The sequence below is a fragment of the Ceratosolen solmsi genome, unplaced genomic scaffold (genome assembly GCF_000503995.2).
Source record: "Ceratosolen solmsi marchali unplaced genomic scaffold, CerSol_1.0 scaffold6, whole genome shotgun sequence".
In the NCBI taxonomy this organism is placed as follows: Eukaryota; Metazoa; Arthropoda; class Insecta; order Hymenoptera; family Agaonidae; genus Ceratosolen; species Ceratosolen solmsi.
Window position 1 is genome coordinate 11417501 of NW_011948414.1, and position 25561 is coordinate 11443061.

The 25561-nt window shown below is 25.5% G+C and overlaps 1 protein-coding gene across 1 annotated transcript in view; it reads right to left on the minus strand.

The window, feature by feature from the left end:
- Positions 1-25561, minus strand: part of LOC105368076 (homeobox protein Nkx-2.4) — a 34962-nt gene that overhangs the window by 6686 nt on the left and 2715 nt on the right. The window contains exons 2-3 of the mRNA XM_011506982.1: positions 20286-20578; positions 4043-4129 (exon numbers count right to left, since the gene is read on the minus strand). Of these exons, the coding sequence (XP_011505284.1) occupies positions 4043-4129; positions 20286-20578 (380 nt within the window). The remainder of the gene's footprint in view (positions 1-4042; positions 4130-20285; positions 20579-25561) is intronic.

A 25561-nucleotide genomic window follows, 5' to 3' on the forward strand; every position in this document is an offset into this window, starting at 1 on the left:
AATAAATAACGAACAAATTTAAATTGCCATAATATTAAAAAAGTTTAGTAACCTTAAACTTTATGAAAAAGAAAAAAAAAATCTAAATCAATTTGAAATTAACTAATTGTATGTTTCATAAATCATTGATTTTAAAAATTTTATATATTCCATATTTTATATATATTCATAGTGGTAAATGTCTATTAAATAGAATGGGGATGGTACTTAAATCAATTACAACTCAATATAAGTAAATGCATGTTACATATAAATACAAAAAAAAAAAAAAGGAATTATACATTAAGATCTGTTTAATGTTTAATTAATTTATAAGATCAATTGGACCTTTCATAATATGCAATAATAATTACAGGAATGTCTTATTATGTCTATAAGATTGAAAAATTTTAATTATTATTGCTGCACAAATCCTTTCCGTAAATAAGATTTATTACAATTTTTCTAATTATCCTTTATTATGTAATTAAATATATTGATAAAATTATAGAATTATATAATTTTTATTGAAAAATTAAAAATCTTGCAGTGATTTGCTTTGCATTTATATTTGAAGTTTGTTTAAAAGGTTTAATTAACGAAATAAATGAATATGTTTAATATTACTATTGAAATATATTACATTTATATCTAAATCAAGAATAATATTTATATAATTTTTATTAGAATAAGCTAAAAAGTCACTTTCTAAATTTAATATATATTGATAGGTGACACGAATAGACGAAATCTAATTTAATAAATAGTGTTTTTATAATTGTAACAGCAGCGGCAGTAGTAGTAGTAGTAATAATAATAGTAATACTAGTAAAGTATGAAACTATTATATTAATAATATATCTATATAATATTATGTCTATCAAATATTTAATATTTAAATTAAAAGAATAAATCAAAGCACAGGAATACATTATATCTATAGTTAATATTTCATTATTGAAAAAGTAAAGTTAGAAATTCTATGCGCATTCGCTAATTCAAGCCTAATTGAGTGAAGAAAATTTGTATCGTGTCACGTACACAATACTACTCTAATCAGACATGACGCTAGCTTAATTTTGAGAGAGTCAGGCATATCGTGAGTGCGCGAATTTATGGACAAGTGACGAGATAGACAAACTAACAACCCCTAAGCACGTAGAATCCTAACACAAGCAATTACGCATATCGTTGTACTCAATGAATTGACTGTAAGAAAATAAGTAAAAAATAAAAACAAATAAAAAAGACAATGAGAAGGGCATATTGAAGAAAGAACAAGGAAAAGAAAAACAGATAGAGCGACGAGTATTAAATATTTAAAAAAGTATCTCTTAACTATATCTCTACTTTAACAAAAATGAAGCAATTATTGTTTATTATAGTATATTTTAAATAAGTTAAAAAAAATACTTTTAATTAAGAAATATAATTCATTCTACGCGCGTTCGATTATTTAAATCTCATTTAAATCTCTTTCTCTTGCTTTCTCCGCATACACTTTCATTTACAATATTCTACTTTCATTATTGCCTCGTCTTTAGCTCTTATTTCGTTATTTGGTCGATTTTTCTTTACATCGTCTAATATAGGTCTCACGCACACGCACGCACGCACGCACGCACGCACGCACACACGCGAACACGATCAGGCACGCACGCACGCGCGCACACACACGCGCACTCTCTCTCTCTCTCTCTCTCTCATTCTATTTTTCTCTCACTCTATGTGTATAGATGGGGGAAGAAGTTTGCGTACGCGGGGGTCAAAGCAAACTAACGAGTAAATTATGGGGTGGCTGCTCGTTCGGGCACGAAGGAACATAAATACGAACACGATCAGGCACGCACGCACGCGCGCACACACACGCGCACTCTCTCTCTCTCTCTCTCTCTCATTCTATTTTTCTCTCACTCTATGTGTATAGATGGGGGAAGAAGTTTGCGTACGCGGGGGTCAAAGCAAACTAACGAGTAAATTATGGGGTGGCTGCTCGTTCGGGCACGAAGGCGGTAGTACTGTATATACACACAGAAAGGGGATCCCGAGTTCGGATACAATAAATCAAATGAAGCAGCCAAAGAGAGTGGAAGAGAGAACGAGAGAGCGCGAGATTCTTTGGATGCAGATCGGCTCTGGGAGATTATTTTCAGCTCCATTAATGCTGAATGGCGTGTTTACGAGCTGTTTGTCTGCGACAATGTCAGACTCATTGTTAAGCCATTAGTCTCCCGTCGATCGGCTATCGCGATCCTTACGAGTATATAAATTCCTCGTCAACCGGCATTCGCGCTTCCGCGTTCTTGCGCGCACACGCACGACTAAAAGCGCTACTATTATGACAACGGATGCACTGATTTTTATCAAACGCATTGAGCCGCGCATCCTCTCTGCTTCCTCCATCTTTTGCCTAAATCGTGCCGGTAAAAATTTTTATGTTTCCTTAAATCGACTGTTCGTTACAATACGAATACATTGTCGAGTATACGGCGATTTTCTTTATCATCCCTCCGCTAGACTTACTTCTATTTCTTTGAATTTGAGTCCAACATACGTATTACATGAAATATACATTATATTCGTTTACTTTAATTTTCTTTTACGCATTGATGCGCTTTGAACTTTTTATCTTTCTCATAAAGTGCAAAATACATTAAATATTGCAAATACTAGAAAGTCCTTAGTATTGAATATACTTGAAAATCGTTTCGTTACTTTCGTTTGAGTTAATAGCAAACATTTTACATGTACATTTTTAATATGATAGAAAAAAAAAATAAATAAATAAAAGAAAAATTTAGTTTCGCATAATAATTATTTATACGTGAGTATCACATTGAAAAAGATATCGTTATTATACTTAAAAATTGTTATTTAATTGTTGCTTAAATGTTAAAACTCTATTTTCTTTATTTGGAATACTAATTTCATTTAGCATTTATTGTATGATATATGTAAAAACAAAAAAATTAATGTTTAAAAAACAATCATTAATATAACGTAATTCCAAATCTTTATATCTAGCCAAACAATTGAATGAATCAAGCTCTTACCTATCTTTTAATACGGATTGTTGAAATATTTATGAAACCATGTATTAGGAAAAAATGGAAATACCGCTGAAGAAATGGGCATTGACTAAATTATGCTATTACAATATTCCATCTACGACATAAAAATCTAGTATTCACGGCATTTATATTTAAAATTATGTGTGCCTAAGCATCTTCGTGATCCTGCATACGTGCTGTGTAATAATATATGCGTCAACATCTACGTTCCGCAGTATCGCGACGATCAAAAAGTGTCACTACCCCGACGCTTGCTTACTTTTTATGCATGATTCGCACTTTTTGCGCTTCTTTGAGAGCATTCTAGTCATAGTGTGCTTTTTAATCATACCAAGAGATTTCGAGACACGACACGTCTTTACAGTATATATTATGCTATTTTTTCTTGTATTGTTGAACGATATATTCAACTGAAATTCACCAATAGAAATTATTATCTTGTACGTGAAATGGTAATAAAGAAATTTTTTCAAATTCATACTTTAGTTTCTAATTAAAGAAATACGCGAATTAAGTAATGGTTAGGTAAAATATAATGCATTTTTAATTCAAGATTGTATAATTCGATGCGCAATTACGAGCACATTGAAATAGAAGTATTTCAACATTTTATATGTAATTGTAATTATTCGTTTCCAATTATACTTGACTATTAGACTATAAAGAAATAAATATATATACATCGTATTCCAAATATTATGTAATATCAAATAAATTTTCATTTATGAATTATTATTAGGGATTTGAAAAAATTTCATATCTTTAATTAACATAATTCTATGATAAATAAATTATCTTTTATCTATACAAAATAATTTTTCTTCTTGATACTAAAAAATCTGAAATATATCAAAAATGATTTTTCAAATAAAATCATGAATTATATATAAATATGGTAAAATATTATCAAAATATTTTAAACTTTAAATAATTAATTAATTAAATTAATTTGAATTTCATGAATAATACATATTAATAACAAAGTAATATACCTGATTTTGTGCATTTTGTTCGGCCATTGCTTTTTCTTTTGCTTGTCTTTTACATTTGTATCGATGATTTTGAAACCATATTTTCACCTGTAATAAAATATTTTCAAATTAATTTATTTTATGGGTTGTGAAATTATACGCAAACAAAGACACATTCAAAACTAATGAGAGTTCCAATGAATTTCATTACCTCCATATAGCAGATTAAATTCAAAGTTATCCAATTGAATTGGCATATAATTGTAACATATTAAAATTGAAAAAACTTTCAAATCTGCATTTTACGCAATTTTAATATAACAATCGTTCATTACATGAACAAAGAATTACGGCTTAAGATTAACATAAAAAACGAATTTACTATATTAAAATTTCATTAAAAATAAATATCTGTTTTTCTTTATAAGTTGTTAATGAATTATAGTATACAACGAAATCAAACTATGAATATATTTGATATATTTTATCTATATACACAATACTTAAAAATAAGTATTTAAATACGTATGCCTAGTCTATGTAATGAAAAGTTATTTGCTGAAATAGGACTCAATTGCTTTCTTTGTTAAATAATCGGGTAATTATAATTTTCTCTCTGTGACTGCGCGGGAAAAATAAAAAAAATAAAATAAAATATTTGAATGGGGTACATCGTTTCATATATTATAGTCAAAATAGTTAAGTCGGAAGTTATGAAAGAAAATAGATTTGCAGCGGGTCGTCCTTTCAAAAAACGGAAGCTCCTTTTCGTCATTTTCGGTTGTGTAGTGTGGATGTAACACCGCTTTTACGGCAATTGAACAACGCGATTAAGGCGAGGCGAGAAAGATATGGTTCTGATGAATCAAATCATGGCATCTGCTTATGACATACCGTGTTATAATCCCGCGCGCATCCATGCGCTCACATGGATTATTTCCACTTCACGCTCTGTATATGTATGGGTGTATTGTAGCCAAGTAGCTTTGTATAGACACTCGATGTATGTTAAGGATATCACAAAGAATTCTCTTGTTGTCTCACTACCCGATAAAGAATCAGATTCAATTGAACTCTCTGCGAGGAGTTTAACAGTTTAGCAAAATCTTTAGATTATGTGGGAAATTTGTGCATCATTACGGTAATCGAGTAGCCTAAAAAGTCATACATGTTTGCTAAATTCCTTTTTTCGTTCACTTTACAATTAATATTATTAAATTGTCTATATAGAAGTAAATTCTTAAGATATCTTCATAAAGGTTTTGTTAGCAAAACTTGTGTTTTAGAACACACAATTGGACAGTACGGTCCTAACTCTGAACATGACAAAGTTTAAGATGATAATATATCAATTTAGCATTTTTAGAAAAATTTTAAAAACCACAATTTTGTCAGAAGGCATAAGAAAATGTACATATTTAACTACTTAAAAATTAATTTATTATTTGTGAAATTTCATTCATAAGCAGCTGTATATTGTTTCTAATATCCTTAAATATTAAATAAATGTCTTCTATTTCCATATCAATGAATTTTATACTTTATATTAATTACTATTTTTTTTAATTAATTATAGCATAAACTATATTCTCAGATCAAACATACTTCAATGATTATATTAAAAATAATGTATAAGAAAAAAATATTGCTGGAAAAAGTAAACTATTAATAATTGGTTAATTAAGATTACTGTCTCAGCTACGTTATTATTTGACAAAATAACAATTGAGTAGGTATTAATATATTATTTTCAATTGCACCAAGTTAATTATAGAATTTTAGAGAAATACGGACTGACGAATGAAGAAAAAACTGTTTGTTTGGAAATAATACGCATACGATAATTGTTATACGTAATAAAAACATGAATACATGCTAACGTTTTAAAATTAATTTTTAAAATCGATCGGATAATAATAAAATTTCCTATAGCTTCTTGAAATAGATACTGATTTAATATATAAATGTATTATAAAATATTATTAAAAAAATTGAATATATATAATAACATATTAGTCAATATTTAAGTATGTTAAGTTATTTGATTACACAAATTTTATTCGAAGATTACAATGGATAATTTGAAATAATCATGATTATTTTTTATGTTTTCCATTCATTTTGAAGTAATTTTGTAATAAAATAAATTTTATTATCAAAATAAAAATTAAAATAGAAAAAATAACAAAAGAAAATATTGTAAGAAATGATCTCAATCTCCTTCTTAACAAGGTTTTATACACATTTTATATAAAAAATTTGATTAATTTATCTTTATTAATTATCAAGTCTTAATATTTTAAAGTAAAATAATAAATATTGAATTTTATGTTATGGGCATAATAACTTAAATATATTTTTCAAATAATTCAAATATGTATGTAGATAGTTGTCAATACTTGCATTATATGGAATGCAACTGCCAAATAGTAAATTTACTACTATTGGATTGATTTGTATATATTTTATATATCTTGCTCAACATCAGTTACTTAATTATAATATAATATCAATAATAAATTATTTGAAGGTATACTACTTATTATATAAAGCAGTATAAAAATGTCTACATATAGAATTCATGATCATACAGAAAGTACAACTTCTTTAGATACAAATACATTTCATAACAATAAGTTATTAGTTCAACTCTCTCTCTTTCTCTCTCTCTCTCTCTCTCTCTCTCTCTCTCTCTCTCTGTCTTATATATACATACTTATGTTGTCATTTTCTTTTAAGTTTCTATTCTAAAAGGCTTATGATATCAAGAGTGCTAACAGCGAGTAGTGTAGCTTGGTAAGTACGAACAAAAGTTGAAGAATATATATATATATATATATATATATATATATATATATATAGGTGTGTATATGGATATGTACGTGTATGCTTGTATTGTAGCATAAATGCTCACCTACGTGTATAGAAGAGAATAGTATGCATATGCAGAGGAGCTGGATAAGCGGTAGTGAGCAACTTGGCCATTGTTAAGTATGAGAGTTTTTGAGTTGGCTCGATGAAAGCTTTTTAAAAGTTCTCGTTTGATAGAATATGTGACGTATAAGTTATTTTGTTTATTATTAGTATTTTTAAGTTATTAAGTAAGAAATTTTCCATTGAATAATATGATCAATAATATGTATGTAAATTTTCTGACTAATTAAAATTATTCTTATATTCGTGTTTTAAAGTTGAATACAAAATTGTGAATATATGAGAAGAACTTTGCATAAATACAATTTTAATTAATTTTATTATAACATACATATATATAAATTTATACTTGTATTAACATATCCTAAATTATTAAAAATAAACATTTTTTAATGCACTTATTAATATACTAATATAAAACAAAAAAAAATGTACAAATTCAAAATAGAATAGATGGAATATGCAATGATAAAAAAATACCGGTTTAAATATTAACAAAAGAAAATAATGGTAATAAAGTATCATTAAATAGAAAGTACAATCAATGAGAATGTATTTGTACTATTTATCGCATATTACATATTCACTTTTCGTTCTTTACCATACACCTTCGAACATACTGGTCATGTACCAACGTTTTAAATATCAATCCCTTATTCTCCCTCTACCTGTCTCTCTCTCTCTCTCTCTCTCTCTACCTCTACCTCTACCTCTGTCGTATTATGCACTACGTCTTTATCTCTTCTCTTGAAGCTTTTATGTTCTTGAGAGTCTTATCTACTTTTGTAAATGACTCTCATATATTCTCTTTCGTTAACACCTTTTCATTTGCTCCTTGACCTTTCATTGCCGGCGCGTCATTCGGAATAATGTTGTGCCTTTTCACTCGAAGTACCCAAACTAAAAACGAATACAGGTCACAATATGTACCGATATGTAATTTTTATCCACTCTTAATCAATCGTATCCGGCATATTAGAATGGCATTATTATAGGGACTACTTTCCAAATTAGTATTTAAGAGATTTGGGAATATTTATGCTTTATACTTTGAAAATATTATTAATATACTATATAATAATACTATATATATATATATATTCACAATTGTATATATTTCACACTTGATATTTTTTTGAAATTAAATAATTTTTATTGAAGTGTACTTAAAATTAATGATGTTGTAGTTCATCATATAATATATAAAAAATTATATATTCATGATTAACCAAGAAGAATAGAATAAAAATTAATCAAAATGAAAAAGAATCTCAATAATGTATTTATTGAAACGTGTCGATCTAACTGGTGGAAAATTTTGGAAAATCGAATAAACTTTGAATGTAGTACTTCTGGCGCACGTATTCCTCTATAGCATTGGTGGCTTTTCAAAAATGTGTACGCATTTAAGTAGAGCGCTTCGTTTTCTCTCTCTTTCTCTCTTCTTTTCTTTCTTTCGGCACCATCATCTCCCCCTACTTCGTTCTTTCACCTTTTCTTTCCGATGTGCATGTTAAGGGGAAAAGAGGAGAATGAGAAAAACTGTTATTTTAAGAGAACCGGCAGTCCGGCATCCGCACCAACGTTGTCGCTCCGTTGTCTATAGCAATGTACTGTGTAAACAGCTTTCCGCAGTTGGACGAAATAGAATTGAACACAGGCCTCGAACCATAAGAAAAGATGATATTATAGGTACTGCAAGCGTGGAATTAACAATAAAAACAGAGCAAAGACGTGACGCGGCACAAAAACTTCGAACTATTTATTGATTTTTTCATTCTCAAATTTTATTCGCGCCATCTTTTCTCACTACATAGTAAAATGATGGATCAATCTATATGGCTATGTATTTATAATACATAAGGATAGAAAATTTTATATTAATAATTAAATCAATTTAAACATAAAATAGTTTAAATCAGCAATTTTGTAAGTTTATGTAAATGCGAAGGTAATGACTGAAACACTACGTTATAACATTGCTAAATTATTATTATTATATCACCAAATAAAATATTTTCAAAGCTAATCATTAAAATTATAAGTATGTAAATAAAAATTGAATTTTTCTACCACTTTGATTTAATTAAATTTAAATACAAAATAGCTGAAAATATTCATTCTTTCAGAATCTGTATTAGAATCTGTCTAGTTTTTTTTTTTTTTTTTTTATGAACACAATAGTTAATAAAAAATGCAAATATTAAAAGTGGATAAAAATAAGATATGATATAAAATATGATATAAATATTTAAGTCATAATTTATGTATTAATTTTTTAAATATTTGTTTGCTAGTATCATTCGTATGTTTTTTAATTTTGAAATATTCATCCTTTAAAAATAAATGTTTAATTTGTAAGATTAAAACTCATTGATATTTAAAAAAAAACAACTACAATATAAGCCAATTCACGTAATTCAAAATTAAAGGTGGTAATAAAATAATTTAAAAATAAAAAATAAATAAAAATCCATAGAAAGAATTAACATTATTATTAAGAATTATCGTAAATTAATACAAGTTAGATTTTAGAAATTATTGCATTTACATTCTGCCATTTATATAAGCCAACATTCAATATTCCTAACATTATCTTTGAAAATTATTAATCTTAATATTATTGTTGTTTAATCATTACATCAAATAGACTATTTATTTATTTAAAATTAATAATATTACGAAAAGTTGAAAATTATAAATTTTATTTATTTGATTAATTCATGATTCAAAACGAATATAAATAGTAAAAAATATAAAAAATTTAAACGACACAGTGATTCTCAAAGCTTCGATTTCAAGTTTACCCATTACAAACAACACTAGCACTGGGTACCATTTATTTCAGTTTTTTCAAGCAGTGAGCAAACAATGAGTAATGAAAAAAAGATGAAGCGAAGAATCTCGTTTTAAAACTTTGGATAAAATCATCAATGGCTTTTCGTTCACGCTACTCAGGTATAATTTATGATGACTAAGACTGTATTTATCTTCGATAGTAGGCACGTAAATGGTAGGAATCTACATCGCAAAATAGAGAGATTAAGCCAAACAAAAAGAAGAGAGGAAAGAAGAAATAGAATAATAGTATTATAAGTTGACCACCAACCATGACAGGGAATTCAAGTTTACTTAACACAGGGAGCTTAACTTTAATTTCCAATTATGAGTTGCAGGCCTGCATAACAGTTACTGTAGATCATGTTCATAACTTTCAGAAGTGGAAAAAAACGATAACTATGACGAGAAAAAGGAAAAGTTAATGAGCCATGAAATCGACTGTCTTTTCGACTGCAACCTGTTATTTTTAGTTATTTTTTGATGAATTTCTTTTTTCTTTTTTTTTTTCTTGACATTATAATGAACCTTATTCATTACTTTATACTCAACATGAAAAACGGTTTCAGCTATGGCATTAATACCTTACAATTTTATCGGTTTTTTATTTTACTCGCATGTATTTATCATTACTTTCAAGAAAGAATTTAATTATTCTATGCAATATATTATTATAATTTCTATGTATAATAAAATTACGAATAATTGAATTATTTTTTATAATATTTACATAAAATTTACTTAAAAATTTACTTAAAAAATTTATTTAAATTAAAATGTAGCTTAAATATACGGATTTTTTATAAAATTATTAATTAATAAGTAATGTACACAAGTTTTACTCAATAATAATGAACTTAGCTTCAATAATAACACTTAGCTATTATAAACTAATCGATAACTGTAAATTTATATTCATTTAGCTTAAATTTAATTTACTAATACAAGACTATAAATTATAATACTTTAGAGTATGCATTCAATGATTTTATTAACAAAATTATTATCAAAATCGTGATTTAAAATGCCGCGCGTATCTTGCCATTTTTATTATTTAATCTGAAATGATATTCATATGAATTTTAATTCTCAAATATATTAGTTATAATCGTATAATTACAAATAAAATAAACTTTCTTTTATATAACGTTTTTCATAAAAATTACACTATTTACAAAATTTTTAAATAACAAATTAATCAAATTTTCAATTTCTTTATATTAACAAAATATATTTATTAAAATCAAAGTTATGAAATTGAGCAATTTTGTACATTTGTTTTTGTATTTCTATTTACATTAATTCTTTTTAAATTATTACTCGGTCAAATCTTAAAAAGAAAAAATGTTATAATTTATACAGTTAAAATAATACGAAGATCTAAAAATTTGAATTTTTCTTATTCGTTAATTATATAGGCATATAGTATCTGTTTAAATTCATAATTTTTAATTTAATTTAACACAATGTATAAAACTATAAAATGATCAAACAATTTACAATAAATGAGATATTAACAATAACTCTAACATGAAATTATTTATTTATTAATATCTCGACATTGCAAATGAATTGCACGAATAATATATAATAGACTTTATTTATGCATAATTAGAGTATAAAAATAAAATTTCAAATTCTTATAAATATATATACACGTAGTTACAAGCATTTATTATAACTCAATTTATCAAAAATGACATTTATTCAATTTTGCTTAATATCTAATTAATAATTTGACCCGAATACAATATAAAATGCTAGTTTTAAAAGAGATAAATAGAAGAAAAACAAGTAATTGTAGATTGAAGAACTAAGAAGAGTTAGTATTATATCACTATATTAAATTCTCGTTATTTCGTACATTATAATAAAAAATTATTCATGACTGTTGCATAGATATAAGTAATCGAGAACATTTTAATAAACGATAACGTGATAGTCAAAGTAGACGGTGTAATATATGTGTTTTTTCCTAACCTCGAAAGTGATAGTCACTGAACATATATTTATATATGGAATATAATAATTTATATTTCATAAAATTTTTCTCAGATAAGATTAGGTAAGATTATGGTATAACATACGTTCCATTATACGTGAATTTTCCTTACGTATATCTTTGTACTTTTGGACAGTTTATTTTATAGCTTAAAATATATTCTTTGATATTATTGAAAATTGTTTTATAATAGCGACAATTCATTTAATATTTACGTCAACAGTAAATTTATACTAATAAATTGAAAAGAAAAACGTTAATATATCAACTATTAAGTAAAATGTGTATTCATTATATATTTCCAGATCTTTTAAAATTAGTAATAATTATACTAAAAACTATATAGTATCATGATTATTATTATGGTTAATATATATATATATATATATATATATATATATTTCGCAACTTTCAACAATAATATCTGACATTTGAAGTTAAAGGGAAAAAAAGTAACTTATTGTCAATAAATTGAAGTCGTCGAATTATTATTAGAAGGATTAATAAACTAATGTTGATCCTATTAAATTTGACGGCTTAGCAAAACGAGGGAAGACATAGGGTGATCAACCCTACTGTTGTTTTAAGTTGCCTTGCATTCCCCACTTATTCAAACCGCTGTTACAGTGTAAATGATTTTCTGATTACCCTCAAAACTAAGCTCGGAATTATAGACATTCGTGGGGTTTTTGTCTCCCGTGTTCATTGATACGTTCATTCATATTATGTGAAAGCCCAGTGCAAATATATCGATACCGAACTTTTCATTTACTGTAAATGCCAATTTGAATTGCAAAATTGATAAGGACTATTTCTTTGATTATCATATGAATATTCTGCAATTTATACTTTATACACTATTAATCGAGGCAAATTTTATGAGCAAAATTTTCGTCATAAAGTTTTGCAAATTTATTATACTTACATTCATTATATCAATTATCGTCTTAACTTTTTCATTATATCATTATTATTATTTCAAAAATCTACATTTAATCTGTTCAATCATTGATGCCCCATTTATCGTAAGTTTTCTTTAATAATTATAATATAATCCCATATAATTTATACTCCATTAATTATTCTACAAAGTCAATATTTTTTAATATTTTTAAAGTAAGTGGATTAAATTTCTTAACAAATTATTTTATGTAATATTAAATTTCAATAAAAATTATATAGAATAAATTTTATATGAAAAAAATTTGTATTTGAAAATTCGTGTTAACAAGAAGAAGACATAATGGGATACACAATGTATGCACCCTCGCTCGTTACAGGTTCTTACCTCCGTGTGGCAGAAAATGCATACACGTTTTTAAAGTTTGAAAAGAGAGCCTCTTTATCAGTACCAGTTCATATGGCAGCAGCAAAAGCCACATCAGCTTTTCCTGCTCTATCAAATTTAATATCAATGCCTATATATATATATACATATACATATCTGTGAGTAGTGGTAAAAAGAGTATCATCATAGATTTTATCATGCACTTCCATGATAAATAAAAAAAGATAACGAAATATAATGAACGTTTACTTGGAAATCATTGTCTATTGTGATTTATTAAAATTTCTATTCTTTTAACATAAAATTTTAATAAATTGAGATTAAAAAATTATTTGAATAATTAATCGAAAATTAGTTTTTATTTATCCTTATTTAAATCAAATCATTAGAGATAACAATTACTGAATTTAATATATTTTACATCTTAATACGATTAAAAGCTTCTAATTCAGTGTGAATATTCAAATATTTATATTGTCAAGTATTATTATTATAATCAATTTTATTTATACGTTGAATGGACATAACATTTTTCAAATTGAACGATTATTCGTAGTTGCATGATATTTAGTTTCGATTAAACGAGAATAGCTCTTTATTCCGACAAATTCTAATGATGTTATTCTAAATAAATTTAAAGGAATTCAATTTTTTCCATTTTAGTTACTCTTTAAGATATTACAAGATCTTAGTATACATGTATAACTTCAAATTAATATTTAAAAGATTTTCTTAATTTTTAATTAGATACTTAAATGTTACAATGGGAGTTAAAAGTCTTATCAAATCGCATTAGTACAACTTTATAATTAATTTTTTTTTTTTCAATAAATGATGTATTCTAAATTTTACTGCAATAATAAAATTTTAAATTATCAGTGTATTTAATATTGTTCACTAATCGTTTTCTTTATTTTATGTTTAAGAATTCTTTACTATTTGCAATTTTTTCAAATTTATGTAAAAAGTTTCTATACATAACTTGCTCTCTTTCTCCTTTGTCTAATCGTTTCTTTTAATTTTAATTTTATATTAATTTTTGCTTTACGACTGTTTTAATTGAATTTATTCGAGTCATTAGAAATTATATATAACTGTACATACTCTGTATTATTCTATTTGTTTCTTAGTATTCGTAACCTTAGTTTTTTTTAACTATTTTATACTAACTATCTAATAATAGAAATAAATGATATTGGATCGATAAACAATACATTGGCTGAAATGATAAACAATACTGTTTCTGAAATAATAGTGGCATATTACATATTTCTTTACAGAATTATTAGATTCTTAGAATTATTTTTATTATAATTATGCCTTTTGAAATTGGAATTATTAATAATCTTCAATAACATATTATTCTCCCTGCTAGTTTGGAATGATGTAAATAATTTTTTAAAAAGATGCGTCCAGTGAATTGCATACATATTAATAAAAAAAGACCGCGCGATTTCTTGAAATGAAAAGAATGACCTTCGTAATGTCAGTAAATAACAGAGATTGAACATTTAAAGAAACAACATTTATTCATTATCGATAAGTAATGAGTAAAGGAAAAGAAAATAAAATCAAGTACGAGTAATTAATGTAGTAAGCAAAAAAGTAACTAAAACCTTAGTAATAATGATATTGAGCATGAACAAGAGAATAAACTACTTATATCACAAGGTAATTTGTCTTGATGCATGACGCTTATACTTATAGCAGCTGTTTGTCAAGACATCATAAACCAAGCTTTTGCAAGCGGTTCCTCTATGCAAGGCACATCAGACGAAAAGAAGCGAAAAGAACGAAAAGGGTGAAATACAAAAAACGTAAAAAGTGTACGAGTGTGCGTATGCTTGCGTGCGCGCACGTACGAAGAGAAATAGAGATAGAATATCCTGTGTAACAGTAGCGATAATAATAACAATGGCGAGTTACAAAGAGCCTAGCGAGGAGTGGCCGAGTGAGGGAACGAATGGTGGTAACAATAGGGGCTGCACTTAGAGCAACAATGCGAGCACAAAATGGAGAACCGCGCATCTGTATATCTCGTGTGAAGAGACTATCGCCGCTATGAAGAATGAAGTTAGCAAAAATATGTATATAGCACGACCAGTGATATATGCAAAAAAATGGAAAAAAAAGCAAGTCTAAAAATTATAGATTTCAGAATAATAATTTGAATAATAAATACGATAACTTAAATTATTGATGAATATAATCTTCAAATTCAAGACAATTTTAATATTTTTTAATACAACTTGAAAATATAAATTAGTGAATTTAAAAACAAAAAGCATGCTAAATGTTTTTATTTTACGTAAGAGATCATTTTTCAGGAGCACCATATAATTATGAAATATGAAATCCGAAAAAATTTCAATACAATTCTCATATAATTAATTTAATAATATTACATAAAAATTCATAAATTTCAGTTGTCTTACTATAGCATAAGTCATTTTTATGATTTAAGAAACTAGTAATAAAGTATAAAACTCTTTAATTCTAATAAATCTGTTTGTTTCAATTACCATTAAATACCATTTATTTAACAAAATATTTATTCTTAAAAGATAATTGTTGGTATTATTTATTTAAATTTTTATAAATGTATTTATTTATTTAACTATAAAAAATCTTTTAATATTTTCTACAATATAATATAAAATAAATTAATAATTGATTTTACTTTTTATTATATTATATAGCAAAATTTATCTTTATACAATAAGATAAAAAGTTAAGAAAACATATAAGGGTATAAGATATAAATAAACTATATAAAGGAATTATCAAATTAATTGAATTGATGTACATATTATTTTTATTAAAAAACCGTTGATTTTGCATGTAATCTGATTTCTCTGAAGCACTATTGTTTGCCTTTACATTTGAAATATATTATTATTTTATATTTTTAATTAATTTATATGTGCAAGTAATAACAAAAATAATAATGGTACCTTAAATTATACGATATTGTTATTATTATGTAGACAAATTCGTAAATTATGAATGCAATATATTTAAAAAAAAAAAATTATTTTATGCCTTTATTACGATTACGATCACGACATTTAAAAGATTATAATATTATAATATTGTTTAAATAATTTTATTTGAGTTATTTGTAAAAAGTAAAGTACCAAAAACAATATAACTCACATACAATTTCATACCATTGAATAATAGAAAAAATTCAAGAGATTTGATGCAGTAGACATCATTGTATTGGGAATTTGAAAATTTCTTTTCTTTGCACCTTGCTCGCTTTCCTCTCTCTCTCTCTCTCTCTCTCTCTCTCTCTCTCTCTCTCTCTCTCGCTCCCTTTTATTACCCTATCTGTCTTTATTTCTCTTGCTATCGCGTGTTACTTGATATTGTACGAGATCTGAAAAAACGAGATGCACTCATACCCTCTGTCTCTTAAACACTTATAAGTTTAATTCTCCTGCAACTGCGGTACTACAAAATTAATAATTTTATAAGGTTTTTATTGATACTAATCTGCAGTTTCTTATATATATATATATATATATATAGATATAAAACTAAAAATTCTAGTTACTCGTGTCAATTGATCATTAATTTAAATCTGATTATTGACTTTATGAATGATGTACATTTAATATAGATACGAATCTAAATTGTTCGATCATTTTTCAAATTGTTTTAATATGAAATTAATTATTTTTGTATGTATACTTTTATTTCACAAAGGTGAATTGAAGGTCTATGTGAAATAGATAATGTATTTAGCGCTTTAGTGTTAATTATATTCTTAAATAAACATAAAATATAACAATCATAATTGAGCAGATTTAATTTTATAAATAATATACGAAAATTAACGATATTTTGGAGTTATTATAAATTATAATATAACTTATTCGATTTAATACAATAATAGTGTTACTAAAGCATAATTTCCTTAAATAACGGCTATTATATTCGTTTTTTGCTTTTTCATAAATCAATATTTTTCATATATCATAAAAGTAAAATAATCAATATGGAATATTAAAAGTATTCTGTCAAAAAAAATGTTATAAGACTTATTTGAAAGTTGAAAAGAAAAATGTTTAACTGGATACTTAACATTATTGAAACTCTAGTTATTGTCAATGAAATCTTTAAAATTATTGAATTGAAACATTAATGAACTATATACAAATTGATTAAATAATTTTTAATGTTTAAACGTTACTGTCTAAAATATTCAAAATATTTTTAAATAATTGTGAAGTAAATATAATTTTTAAACTTTCTTTTAATTTTTAATAAAAAAACATAAAGTATACTATTGAATTTATAAATTATGGTTTTTATATATACAAGATTAAATGTATTTAAAATATTATATATATTTTTGAATATAATAATTTTCATGAAGATTTATTTCATCATGTTAATATTTATAGAAATTGATGTATATATTCCATTAGTATTAGTACTGTATAACGGTTTGTATTAATAAAAATAAAAAAGATAATTGTCGATGTATATAAAAGTACCCATTCAAACTAATACAAATTTTAAATATTAAATTTCAAGTACGAAAAATTTAATATTATAATTTAATAATGGACTATAAAAATATACAAGAAGTATTTATGTTCTTTGGATATAAAAACATCAAACACTAAGGGTATAAAATATTTTATTTATATTAAATATTTTATTTTAATATTCAAGAAATATAAAATTATAAATAACCTTGATATGTTATTAAAGTATGAAAATATGCAAATAATTGGAAATTATCAATTTTTTATACAAATGTATGTATACTTTGTAATTTTCAATTGTATGTCATATCTTCATTAACCTAATACATGAGAAAATACTAATTTGAACCATTGAAAATAATATTTTTCAATACAATGTTTCGAAATCAAGCTGACATACTGATGAAAGATCTTGACAAAGATTATATTAACGCTCACGCATACAAAGCATAAGGCAGTATTTATAGATAAGCAATTTCTACTCTCAGGCATATTCACTTATGCCCCATCATCTTTATATTCGTGTGCTATATTCTCCCATTTTCTAGAGCAAGCTTGAGTCGTTACGCCCTGCCTCGATGAAAACTCCCCCTGATTGCAATCAGGCAACTCTAAGTACTCTGCGGACTTCCGTGCTTCAAGTCACATCGATCTGACCGAGCTTCTACAGTCAGACAAATTTGCAGTTTATAGCAGACAACGATCTATATATTATGGAAAATCTTTTGTGATCTCAAGTGTATCGACTTCCATTTAATAAAATGCTATTTTACTTTAATTTATTCACTCTGCTTCTTTCTCTATAATTACCTAATAGTTATGTCTATTATGATCGTAGTATCTTATCGAATTATTAAATTTGAATAAATTTGACACCAGTATCGCCTTGTTATCATGTTAATCAAGTCGTTTTTAATAGAAGTTTATTTTTGATAATGTTGACTTTGTTATAATTCACTACTTAATCGCTACAATTGAATGTTACAATACCGTCGGTTTACTTTATTTTTAATTTCATACTAAGTATTTTAAATTAATATTTAAATGAAAATCAAATTTAATCAAGTGTCTGATTACGAGAAATATTAAAATAGTTAAATACAATAAAAGATGAATAAAGATTAATAAATATTAACATTCTTACGATTAGAATAATTATCCTTATAAATATTAAAAAAGAGTTAATTAATATATTTATATTAATAGATATCTAAAAAAAAAATTGTTTCAATAAAATCATTATATGAGAAAAAAAATTAACTGTAATTATATAAAACACATTGTTCATTAATAGAATATTAATAAATAATGATTTTCTAATAATTAACTATTAAAAATTTTGTCTCGTATGAATGTCTGTGTGTATATATATATATATATATATATATATATATATATATATATATATATAACAAAATTAAACAATGTAATAATAAAATTATTAATAATAATTTGAATAATTTAACATTATTTTTATTTTTATAATTAATAATTGTTTATAAAAACAAAAGAATCATTGTTTACTAAACTATATAATTCACTGTGGACAATACAGTATTTGGGTATTAGCTATTTAAAATAAATTAAATAAACTCATTGCACGTCATTGCAATAGTCCAGAGATAAGTGATCACAGACACAAATAAAAAAGTTATAAGAGACAGAAGAGGAATCAACTCAGGATGCGACCAATAATCTGAATAACAATTATTTATTGTTACCGTCAGCCTCTACCTCCCTTACCATCTTCTCCATTGGAAAAAAAAATTCTTTGAATCTTGTATCACTTAATATAGCTCAGACAATTGGGTCTGACTGTGTAACTATTGCTAATGACGAATTCGATGTCGATTGACTAAATTAGAAGCTCTAATTGGCTCTGCATGGGGCTTGTGTAAAGGCCGCGTATGCTTATTTCGTAAAATAACATAATTATATTAGAGAAAGAGAATAAGATATTATTCGTTTTTGTATTTTTATATAGTATATGACAGTATTTTTATACAATTCAAATATTATATAATTATTAAAAAATATTTATTTAATGGGAGATATAATTAATTCTTAATTGGTATATGAAAAATGATATCTATGCTTGATTTTGATTGCTTATTGAATAAAATTTAGCATTTTCTGCTTAATTAAATTTATGAGTCTACGAACGTTTTGACGAAGCATAAATTTTTAATAATTTTAAATTCTATTATACTCTTAACATTTTTTTGGTAAGAATTATAATTATTTAATAGAAAAATTTAAATAATCGTTTCCATTCATATGTAATACGAAAATTATAAATAATTTTTTTTTTTAATATCTAATGATGTATCTTGAAGTCTCTGTGTTCATTAGTTCTAGTTATCAATGTAATCAAGTCTAAATTTACATAAAAGTTGCCTTTTCATAGCACCTATGTATATCACAAGACTACGAATGATCTTTTTATTTTAGAAAGTACTGCATCCGCTCACTAAAATACAACAATATCATTACTATATAAAAACAATTAAAAATACATAATGTTCTTGCTGGATATCCTTTTATCTTATCAAATATTTAACCCAATCAAAACACTTTTTAAGTGTTAAAATAGTGAATTTTGACTCTAATCATATTCAAGGTCACTTTATGATCTTTCACTCATTTAGTACAATCTTAATAATGGACAAGCATTGACCCAAAGAAATCAGGTCTCGCACAAACCTGCGTGGGCGTGAGATGAATTATGGAAGCGAGGTGTTCCCTTTCAGGGGCGCTTAGGTATTTCTGCTGCTTGAACCTCCTTTCGAGCTCATAGACTTGCGCTTGCGTGAAGAGGACTCGGCGCTTCCGCCTCTGCACCAAGGGAAACTGCATCGCGTTCACGCCCATGCCGACGCTTACGCCGACGCCTACGCCCATACCCGAGGACTTTGTCATATCTCCCATCGACTGGCCCACCGAGCACCCAGCCATATTCGTTCCGGCACTCGCCGCTGCCCCCATCAACCGTGATACTGAAAAATATAATCGATCATTATAATTAGCTTTTTTCGTAGTATCGACTTGATTTGTTCAAATGTTATTTTAAATTCAGCTACCGAAGAGTTGTAAGCTTAATGTAAAATCGGAGCATATTATCTTTACAATTATTTGCTAAATCGGCAAATTTTATCAGATTTATTTCTAACAGTTGCTTTATAAAAAGATTTTTAATTTTATTTTATTCACTGGTTTTTAATTTTATTTTATGATTTATGTTGTTGAGAAATCTTCTTTTCCTGACTACATCATTATGTTAAAATGATTTTTAAAAATTTCTAAGTTATTCTTAAATAACTAATGCCATTGGCTGAGTAACGTAATTGTACTTTTCAATTATCTTATTTAGTTGAATTTGATGTGGCTTACATATAATTGTTTATATTTGATTTTTTTTTAATTTATCTATTTTAATGAATATAAAAGACTTTATAATGTTTTCGTTTTAAAGACAGAGTATTTGTACAACTTCGCTAAAACATATAAAAGAATTCTCTCCTATTATCATTATTCAGTTATAGAAAGTTATTGAAAGTAGGTGCATATTACAAGATTTCTTTATTTCAAGTTGTTCTCTCAAGAAATTGGTTAATGATCCAATGATATTACATTATATATTTTATAGAAAACTCTTAGTATGCTTTACATGAATTTATTATTCTGACAAATATGAATCTTTCATTTAGTTGTGAAAAATTAATATTTCCATACTGATTTATTAATTGCCAATCCATCAACATTGAGGCATGTAAATGAAAGTAAAAAATTTAAATAACTTTTAGTAGAATTTGGTAATTAAGATATTTTTATTTATTAATATAATAATTGAATATTTAATCAAATATATGTGTGTGCATATATATATATATCACATGTAAAATGATTTCTACATACTTTATTTATAAATTTAAATTAATTTCTTATAATTAAATTACTCTGTAGGATAAATTATTTTAATATCTTGTGAAATTATTTATTTTTTAAATTCAAATTTATTTAAATTTCCTATCGTTTATACATATTTCATATTTTCTTAAATAATATTTATCTTATTGATTATTCTTGAAGTGTTTTATATTTGTCTAAATTTCTAAAAAATATTAAATTATTAAATATAAGCATTCGTAATTAAAACAATTATCATTAAAGTTATTATAAGTTTTATAATAAATTAAAATATAATAAATTCAAAATTCTCATATAATTAATATGATGATTAAAATTGAAACTATTAATTTTGGTAAATAGATTTTTGCAAATAGTAATATTCAAGGTTAACAATAAATGAAAATCAACTGTTGAAAAAGAAATAAGTACATTGTTATTTAATGTTATTTTAATTGGAAGAAAATCACTGTCTAAATTATATATTTAGTTATTCAAAGATGCAACAGTTTCTTTAACGAATATAGGATAATTGTGAAGGTTTGAGATCACGCATCAACGGTATACGATGGAACGTTGTAATATATTTAAGTTATTATGACAATGATAAAGATCATTCAGTAGTAAATGAGTAGGAAATCGAGCGATCCTCATAATACAAACGAGGGAAAAAGGATTATTATTAAATCTTCGAGGCGCCCCGTGTCAAATTGATCTGTAAAGTTAGGTGTGACCCTCGTCATCAACTGGTGCTCGAAAAGAAAAACTCATCTGACACTTACGGACAATAGTTTAATTTAGGTATGAAAAGCGCCAATTCACTGATGCCTATAGACTTAAGGGACCGCATCCGAGATCTTTACAACAATATCTACAAATTTCTTACGACAGCTTAAAAAGTTGATGAGAATCTAATATTTTGGTGTCCAAATTTGGTTATACGAAGTAAGGAAGCTGCAAAATTTTTAATTTTCTCTTATCAATTTACTTAAAATTATTAATCTTCATTTTTTGCAAGATTTTGTTTATTTTGATATTATTTCTGTTAAATTAATAAATTTATTTTATGCTAAAATTTCGTCACAAAACTAGTTGAATCGAAATTATTCTTCTCTTATTTAGATTTTCACACAATTATTGGAAATAATGTACATACAATTAGATAAAATAGATTTTGAGTATGCAGTAATAAGTATTCACATAAACGTTTCGTTGTTTACATATCCTAAGAAAATTAATTAAGGTAATTATAAGTTTTTGTAATAATATCTGATTAAAATGTATTATATACATACACACATATATATATATATATATATATATATATATATATAATATTCAAAATGTATTGCAAATCATTTAAATTACAATTGTTATTCTTCTAGGAAATTAAAAATTTAACGCTCGAATATAAAAATAAGTACATAAAGTCGAAGAGAGCAGCATGCAAAAAACTATAAGACTATGAAAAGATAAATAGTAGTCTTTATTTTTTGAAGTTTCTTCATGTCATCGAGGTTGCGCGACCACGAATATAATATGATTTTCTTCTATGTGGGCAACCGGATTCTTTGACTGACAGCTTGAGACGAAAAAGGGATGCGTCGGAGATAGTTATTACGGGATCGTCTTTAAGCAGTGCCAATAAGACGTATGATTGAGCCTGAAGTCCAGGAACTCGTTAGATAAACTCGAGTCTTGGCGTTACAGGCGAAGACCACCCTAGCCATCAAGAAAACAAATTTGAGAACTTTCTTTCGTGAGGCCCGGAAGGTGTAGCGTTGAATACGTATTTTAATACTTATGTATTGACATTGTTTGGTATTGTTAAAACATATACCTGAAATCATGAGAACTCATTAATTAATTTTATTCCATTGATTATGTAAAAAATTTCATATTCACTTATCGATATTTTATTTGATTTCGTAATTTTAAATCAATATTAATTAACACGAATTAATATTACCAAGTATGTATAAAATTTATCGCCAGTTATTATTTTAAATTATATCGATTTCATTATATGAGAGTTTATATACACAAAATATATTTGCACTAATAGTATCTAATGTTCTATAAAAATTTTGTAAAAATTATAGTTCAACTTCAACTTCAATAATGAAAATATTTTATAATTAAAGAAAATATTTTTCAAATAAATTACTTATGTAAGACTTATCTAACAAATGAAAAGCAATTTAAATGATAATTAATAAAATGTTTCAAAGAAATTTTAAATAATGTTTGCAATGTGCATTAGTAGAATTAAAGTTATACATATTTAAAGTATCATACCCAGAGGATTTTCATTCCTTGTTGTAGGAATGAACATCAAATATAACGGAACGGATAGAGGAATATTGGAACAAGTAGGGCCTCGACAAATTGGATTCGGTGGACGTGGATATAGAAGCTTCAACGCTGTACTCACACGTACATCTTTGTTTCTCTGTCGATTTATATAGGATGAAGCCGATAGGCTGATGACGTTTCTGTATTCGCTCCCTCAAAAACACATATACTGTGACCCACAGTCCAGCTTGGAATATTTGTTTAACTAAAATCGGTTGGGTTGCTCCCAGTAGTGCGTCTCGCGCATATCGACGACTCAATCGATATTGTATTACCCGTACGTGACGAACATACGAACAGCTTTTTAGCGAATTTTCATTACATTAGACAATTATTTTTAAATTGTTTGAAAATTTTTTTTTTTTATTTTTTTTTTTTAACTAATATGATTGTTAAAAATAATTATTATTTAATGTTATTTATATATTTCTTCACAAACTAAGAAAAATTTTTTTCTTTTAAATCGCGTTTGTTTATATAAAAATTAAAAAAAATTTTATTTATTTTTATCTATAGATACTTTATTAATTATTACAATGTTATAATTCACTTATCATATTTTACTGAATAATTGTGAAATTATTTCTTATGTTTTGTGCGGATTAAGTAAATAAGATTAAATATAAAGTGTTACAGTTTATGTACTTCAATATAACAGAATTCAGATAAGTAAACATTAATTTTTTACACGATATCTTCTTTGGCGTACATACAATATTATTTACTCTTTGACATTTTAATCTTTGAAATTATATGAAAAGATTTTTAGATAAAAAATATCTCAAGTAATTGTTTATAAAATTCGATAGAAAAATAAGTATTTGTCTAAACAGCTTTTTAAAAGTTGGTAATGCATTCTTATTATTTTATTTAATAAAGTACATTAATTTCAATTAATATTTTTCAGGAAGTACAATAATGTTCATACAATACATGATTTTAGTATATAATTATGAAATCACACCAATTTAATGTCTATAGTATATATTATATTAATTAAATATTATTACATTGTTTAGCATATTTTATAATTATCAATAATTGTGAATTATTAAGAATAGTTGATATTCTAATAAATAAATTTTTTTTTTACAGCACATTAACTTTATTAAATTTAAACGCTAATCAAATTATAAATATATGTTAAAGTAATTTTCAGTAGAAATTCATGTAACACTACGAACTAGAAATAACTCAATTGTGAAAATGATACCATAATAAGAGCATAAAATGAGTTTTCAAATTAAAATTTAAATAATTAATACTCGAAAAAATATCTCCAAAATTAATATTGTTGAATATATATGCTAATTTTTAAAATAATTTTTATGGAAAGCTAAGAAACTATTATTTAAAAATATGCAGCTAATACGGAATATTGCTTATTGACTCTGTTTAAACACATACATAATATCGTGTATTTTTATTTCGATCCTTTTATTCTAGTATATGGTGGATAATAAAATTGATGTAACACTTTTATAAGTTCAGCTCTTGAAATGACTATTGTCATTCAATCTTTTCATATATAGATATTAAGAATTCGTAATGAATGACGTATGTCGGTTCCATATACCATGGATATACGTTTACGGCTAAGTGGAATTTTCGCTGTTGTCTTTGAAACAAGAAACGTAGAAGCTTGTGACAGGACTTCGTAGTTTCTAAATGGAGGAGAGTGTATTAGATAGTTGCGGATACCTTCACATGGTTAGCGA